The sequence below is a fragment of the Gadus morhua genome, chromosome 9 (assembly GCF_902167405.1).
Source record: "Gadus morhua chromosome 9, gadMor3.0, whole genome shotgun sequence".
Lineage (NCBI taxonomy): Eukaryota > Metazoa > Chordata > Actinopteri > Gadiformes > Gadidae > Gadus > Gadus morhua.
This window is the reverse complement of record NC_044056.1, coordinates 25,905,175-25,912,689: the sequence shown is the minus strand read 5'-3', so window position 1 is coordinate 25,912,689 and position 7,515 is coordinate 25,905,175. Positions and strand designations below refer to the sequence as shown.

At 42.7% G+C, this 7,515-nt stretch overlaps 1 protein-coding gene across 1 annotated transcript; it reads right to left on the bottom strand.

Annotated features, from left to right (window-relative positions):
* Positions 1–581: 581 nt before the first annotated feature.
* On the bottom strand, positions 582–7,122 carry LOC115551490 (muscarinic acetylcholine receptor M2). Its single transcript, XM_030367273.1, has 4 exons — positions 7,022–7,122; positions 3,333–3,565; positions 2,110–3,033; positions 582–1,897 (listed from the first exon to the last, which is right to left on the bottom strand). Exons 1-4 carry the CDS (start codon positions 7,053–7,055, stop codon positions 1,586–1,588), a joined length of 1,503 nt encoding a protein of 500 aa, XP_030223133.1. The 5' UTR covers positions 7,056–7,122; the 3' UTR covers positions 582–1,585.
* Positions 7,123–7,515: the final 393 nt, after the last annotated feature.

Genomic DNA, 7,515 nt, shown 5'->3' with positions numbered 1-7,515 from the left:
ATATATACACACATACAAATACATATACACATACATATACATACATAAAAAAGACAGCACTTTGCAAAAGTATTGTACAGTATTGTGCAAAAAGTGCAAGAATTATAGTCCTTGTTTGAGGTCAGAGATTACAGAGAGGTAAGGGCTAATAAAGGGCTAATGTACTGCTAATATCCATGTTAGTAATGAGCTAGTTTTTTGATTAATGTGTATCTTAATTTAAATTGTTACCATGTTTTCAATGACGTTATCCTAATCCCAGTAACAAAATGGCATAGATTAGTATGTTAAAGAACATCTGAGAACATATGACCACAGAATTTTCTTTATTTTATTTTTTTGTTCTGCACCCTGCTGTGGACCAGCTGTCGTCTCTTATCTCTCCCCAATCTCTCCTCAGCCGCCAGATGGTTACCAGACACAGACAAACTGAATGAGGAGTGTGTGTTGCTGTGTAGGTCTGAATAGAGATCTGGCATCTGAGTTTATTTAATTTATTTTAAAAGCTCCTGTTTGTCTATACCTGAGAAATACAGAAAGATGAGCCTTTTACAATAAGAAACACATCTTACGAATACAAATAAGGTTTTTACCATGTTGTTTTATACTGGGAACAATTAATACATGGGTTGAGATGAATATGAGATGCTTTGACACATTGACAGTAACATGGTGGAGGAAACATGTTGACACTTCACACAAAACCAACGCATCCAACCACATGGAACCAGGCAGGTTACAAACCTGTTCACATGCCCAAACACGCGCACACACTTACGCAAAAACGTAAACAACCTTTCACATGAATATTATGCCGTCTGATTGTCTTGTATTGCACACAATCTTATATCGCTCTGAATTTCCATTCCAACGTCTTATATATTGGATGTTATAATTATCTGAACTTGTATTTTACACTATTGTTCATCCTTGTTATAACTTTTTCATGTCAGTTTAAAATTCCTCACATTAACTACATAGTCCATGTTTGTCACAAATATAACTATTGTGGTGCAGGTATGTATTTAAAAGACGTTCAGGCCCACACAGAGAAACAGAAAGCAACCCTTAAATCCCATTGAAGAAGAAAATCTTTTACCACAGCTAACAGGAAACAGCCATTCAGAAAAACTAAGGCAAAATATATGTACATTTACAAAATATATTACATTTCTGGACATTAACAGTTTCCCTTCACTTTTGTTCAAATGGTTGGCTAAACATAAATGTTTCCTCCATAGTACAGTTCAAATTTATGTTTTAGAGAGATTATATATTAGGATTAAGGGATCCTTACATTGAAGGGCTCTACACTTCAAACTATTTTGCATAAAAGTAATGGCGGCATTTAAGTAGTTACATAGTGTAACTTGTAGCCCCAAATCATTATTTGATGTATGTTTTCTGAACGCTTTTTTTTTTTTTAACTGATCACTGGGATTCAAATTTAAAAAGTGTATGGAGACACAAAGACAAATCCACTTTAAGAGAACCCTTCGGTCATAATTTAGTATGATAACGTTCAGCTTGCCTATAGTACCAACATTGATCTGCATGAATTCTGCCATGAGCCCACCTGCCCCCTTCATCGAGCTGAGCTAAGGTTCTTGTACTGGCAGATAAGCAGGTGCTTGAAGGTGTTCTTGAAGGTGGTGTTGCACAGGGCGTAGCAGGCTGGGTTGATGGTGCTGTTGATGTAGCACAGCCAGTAGCCAATTGTCCACAGCGAATTGGGGATGCAGGTGGAGCAGAAGGTGTTGATGAGGACCATGACGTTGTACGGGGTCCAGGTGGCCACGAACACCACCAGAATGGCCATGATGGTCCGCGTCACCTTCCTCTCCCGGGAGGAAGTGCACCTCTTGGTGGACTTTACCTCCAAGCTACGTTTGGCAACCTACATTGAAAGAAGATAACATCTTTTAAGCATCCCACACAAACCTTCTCTTTACTAGTTCCACTCTGGGATCAATAAAATACTTAATACTAGCATATATAAAATATAATATGATCTTCATTAGATCTGTTTTTCTACATTTATGCAGGCTTTTGTGCATTTGATCATATTCTGGAAAGTTCTCACGTAGTGTGACCATGCAGGTTTGTTACCTTAAACAGACTTCTTGAAAACAGGTTCTGCTTTTCAGCCACTGGGCTGGGTTCCGGAAAGGGTTTGGACCGACTCCTGGTCTGACTTTTGAAACAGGGTAGTTTAGCACCCAATCCTTTGGTCCCTCCTTTTGATGTCTTTGGCCTTTGGCTTGACCTCTCACTTTCCTGCCTATTCTCTGTTAGTTCACTAGGAGCCGTCCACTCCTCTTCCGGTTCCTGCTGTGCAGGACCACCTCCGACCAATTTCCTCTCTGCGTATGAACTGTTCTTTTCCAACCTCCCATTTAGTGGATGGGACACACTCAGTCTAGCAGTCCTGCTCTGGCATTCATTGTGCCGGCCCCCCTCCCCTTCCTCCTGGCTCCGAGAAGGAACCTCGCCTAGGCTGGCTTTGGAGGTCTTCCTGCTGCTCCTCTTGACACGGCTGCGGCTAGCCTTGGAGATCCGCCAGTAGAGGGCGATCATGATGACCACAGGCAGGTAGAAGGCGGCGATGGCCGTGCCAAAGGTCACAGCGGCGTTTGAGAAGAACTGGATGTAGCACTCCCCCTGCGGCACTGTGCGCCCGCCAACAATGAACTGCCAAAACAAAATGGCCGGTGCCCAGAGGACGAAGGACAGGACCCAAGCGGCGGCAATCATCAAGCCTGCCATCTTAGTGCTGCGACGCACAGGGTAGCTGAGTGGTTTGGTGACGCAGAAATAGCGGTCAAAGCTGATGATGAGGAGGTTCATGACCGAGGCGTTGCTCACGACGTAGTCCACAGCCAACCACAGATCACACACTATGGCACCCAAGGGCCAGTAACCAATCACGACATACACAGTGTACAGGTTCATGGAGCACAGGCCAATGATAAGATCCGCGCAGGCCAGGCTGAACAGGAAGTAGTTGTTGACAGTCTGTAGGTTTCTGTTGACCTTTAGAATCACAAATCAAAACGTAAAATTAGCATACGCTTTTTTTTCTGTTCTGAAACATCATAAGACCACAGATTTGATTTGACTGTGCTCCTCATTTATCCGAGCCCTTTGAATCCAGGCACGTCAACGGTTTCACTTCATTATGTACATTCATGTATCACCTGCCATACCTACAATTCTTTGTATCATGCTTGTACTGTGCATGAGAGTCAAGTTCTATTGAACTTAATCTGATTAAGTTCATAAACACACACACACACACACACACACACACACACACACACACACACACACACCTTTATCGAGAGCATGACCAGAATGTTTCCGATGATGGTGACAAGACTGAGGGAGCCAGCCACCAGGATGATCAGGGTCTTCTCCAGGGTGCTGTAGGGATCCAGGGTAGGGGTGGTGCTGACCACATCACCACCACCACCACCGCTCACATTGTGAGGACTTGATCCATTAAAACTCTCCATGCTCGGATCGGTTCTTTCTTGATTGTCTCTCTCTTCGTGACTCGGTATGTCTTAGAACAAAGTCAGATATGAAAGATACTTATGGTTACATGGAAGACAATAAAGAAAGACGGAAGTGTGAATGTTTACTTTCCAAGTGCTTGATTAAAATGAATGGTGTTGCCTCTGGTATTTCCAGTACAACCGGATACACAGGGCAGCAGGAGATTTGATTGGTGATGGTCAATATACTGCCTTCTGCTTACTTTAACAACACAGTGGTGTTACTTTTGACTGAAACATTACACCTGCCATCTCGTCAAACCTGACTTAGTGACATAAACGGACAAACCTTTCAGTTAGACCCAGTATAAATCTTTGCTATCCTTACTTGACAGGATGCTGGTACTTGTCTAATGGCTTGTTATCATGGGTGTGGGTGATGTTTGTCTGACCTGCAATGGCAAATGTAATGTAATAAGTCTGCTCCAGTTACATTAGACATTCATTGAACACTACTGGGTGACCTTCAAATGTGTGTGTGTGTGAGTGTGAGTGTGTGTGTGTGTGTGAGTGAGTGAGTGAGTGAGTGAGTGAGTGAGTGAGTGAGTGAGTGAGTGAGTGAGTGAGTGAGTGAGTGTGTGTGTGTGTGTGTGTGTGTGTGTGTCTGTGTGTGTGTGTGTGTGTGTGTGTGTGTGTGTGTGTGTGCTTGACCAGGCATGGTATGAGGGCCATGTCAAGAATGTCAAGTTGTTGTCCTGATCCCTGCAGCGCAGAACCATTGCTCCTTGACCTGAAAGATGCATGATCTGCTGTGGTCTGACTACACTTAATTCACATGTGTGTGTTTGAGTTAGTTTATGTGTGTGTGCATGTATGTACAGAATGGGATTCTGTGCTTTTATGTATGTGAAGGCTAGTTCATTAAGACGGATAGACTTTAATAGGGGGGCATGTCGGAGTTAAAACAGAGCAAGATAACGACCATAAAAAAACAAAAGAAAAACAAAACCCAAAGACGAACCTATCAAGCTCATGTTTCATTTGCTCTGCAGATAAGGTCTGGCTCCCCTCCCATGCAAAAATATTTTTGCCCGGTACGACATAGACTAACCAATCACACCCGTTTATCTGATATGAGGTGGGATACAGCAACAAAGATTGCTAGGGCTGATATAGAACTGTCGATTCCGCTCCAAGCGTAAATATATATATTCTGTAAATATATATATTCATTTTGCATTTTTATGCTTTAATATAGAGTGAGATAGGGAGGGAGCTATGGGAGATAGAGGGCAGGCCATGCAGCATCGAACCATTCCGAAAATGAACGGAATGGTTCCAGACTTATTGCAGGTAGTGATTCGTCTGGCGATGCCTGGCTGACTGGTTTAGTTTGACGCAACCTTTAGCCTATAATGCAGTAAATGAAACTTCTAGGTCAACAGTTACAACATGTTTCAGGCCACAAGACAAAGCGTTGCTTTAGAAGAAATCTACAAAGTTTTGTTCAAATATGTTGAATTAGAAATAATACTCCTACTGCTCTCCCAAATTCACCTGATATAACTTAACGCTTTTAACTACATGAAACTGAGGCAATCAAGACTATCTGAACAAAAAAAAAATTAAACCAAGGAAATATTAGCCTCATGATAACCAAAATGCTTGTGTGCAAAAGTTAAGAATGCCAAAATATGAAGAGAAATCAGGCATAAACCTCAACACATGCTCAATTCCAAAGCGATTAGCACTATTGACTAAATCAATGTAAAGATGGGGAAATACGACCACAGGGCGCCATGGAAGGCTCCATTAAGGCCATGATAACATCAAACTACCTGGAGCCGGCTCCTTCCTGCTCTTACAGCCATCAAGATCTCATTAAAGCAACAGTAACTCTATCACCTAGTCATGGAAGGGCCTTCCTGGGCCTTTTCTGGTCGAAATGACACATGGACCTGATGTATTTGTGTAGGCTACATGTTTAATGGTTGCGCAGTATGTGTGTCTGTTTTCATCCCTGTGCTGTCAACATTTCAAAGCTGCCATAATATGCCATTTATATATATTTATGTTCTTCAGATTAAGCCAACAGTCTCAGTCTCTCTAGTGCTGAATCGATTACAACACGGGTGATTTCATCTTACTGAACTGATTTCTGTGTATACAACAAAGTGATCATGATTAGGTTGACTCTCGATCCGGGAGTCATTCACTGAGTCTCCTTCCTTCAGCAGCACTACACTGAGTCAGAGCTTCACTTCTCAAGCCTGTATTCCTCAGGCCTGCTGGAGATAGTCAAGATGCCGGGCAGTATTTCTTTGACAGAACAAAAAGCTGGTCTAATTAGATGGACCAGATGCTCTCTGGCTCAGCCATACCGGTAATACGCCACCAGGCCTCAATCACTATAAACTGTCTGGCTGCCGGCTGGATTGTTCCGCACACTTTGTTCGGACAGTTGAAAAGAAGCAACAATATTATTATAGTACTACTCAGTAAGATTTGTTTATCAGCAGGTAGAATGCAGAGAACATGTAAACACACATTTTATTTAATCTAAAAAGGGTTTGTTCAAAAACCAAATCCTTTGCTCCGTCCCATCTCCACCACCTCACAAGGTGTGTTTGGCGACTGCGTGAGATGTAGTTGGAGGAGTGTGTCCCATTCCCCAGGGGTGGTGAATTTCACATGGCTCTGAGCTTTGGCCCGATGCGGCTGCAGCCTTTAAGAAGCTGTGAACCGACCCCGGTACAGCCCTGCCAGGAGGGGGGCGGGTGGTGGACAACTTACAACAAGCTCAAATTAATATTGTCAGCAACTGCGTGGAATTAGTTGTGTGTCTAAGACAAAAAAACTACAACCTTTCTGAATCCATCTTGAAACAGTAGGGCCTAAACTTATGCCTGTATTTCAGTAGATTGTGGTGGTTGTTTAATTGTTTAGTGGTGGTGTACAAGCCATTCAACCATTAAAAATAAGCCAGTGAATATATTTAATTGTGGATAGGCCCACCTGACACCTGTCACCGCATTTAGTCTGGGAGCCCTGAACTCTGGGAAGAAGGTTGAGAGAGGGAACACAGTAACTAAACAGGGAGTCCAATCTCCCACAATACACTGATTATATCTGACAATAATTGGCAATTACATAATAATTTGCAGATTTTAACCTGTTTCAAATTAGAATGTCCCTGTGATGTGTGAACGCACACGGCAACCAGGGGATTCCAAGGGAGATGGGAGACGGGGGAATCCGAGCACACACACGCGCACACACACACACACACACACACACACACACACACACACACACACACGGTCAAGACCTACAATCCCAAAGTACATCTCACTTCTATCATAATGCTTTCTTTAATAGTTTGAACAGCAAACCCTTATTAAAATCTTTGATTTTGTATGTTTTACAAAAACCACATTGTTTTAACATTTTAATTTCATAAGCAATAGTATTTTCGATGTACAATTACCAGCATATGAACATTTGTTTTCAGAATTCAGTCTCACCTTTGTTAAGGAGAAGGGCCCCCAGTATCTTCATCCATGTTATCAAACGTCTCGTCCCCAACTGAGCTGTAGAGCAGAAGATTGTTGAATATGAATATTGCCCCGCCTCTCGTATGAATGAGGAAGCAGTGTTCAGTTTGCTTTGTATATACCTCTCTTTATTCCTCCCCGTCGCTCTCTCTCTCTCTCTCTCACTCTCTCTCTCTCTCTCTCTCTCTCTCTCTCTCTCTCTCTCTCTCTCTCTCTCTCATGAGGGGGGCGTGGCTCGATGTCGGCTGCAAACAAGGGGGCGGCAAAGCTCAATTGCGGGGACAAGCGCAGGTCGCAGGTGTGGTTGGTGAGTTGGTTCATGAGTGAAACCACTACAAGTACTCTGGTTTGTTGTGCTCTCCCCCACAGCCATCCTGGGACTGATGACCTGGACGGTCATTGGAGCAAAGCACTATTGTATATATATATATATATATATATATATATATATATATATATCAGTG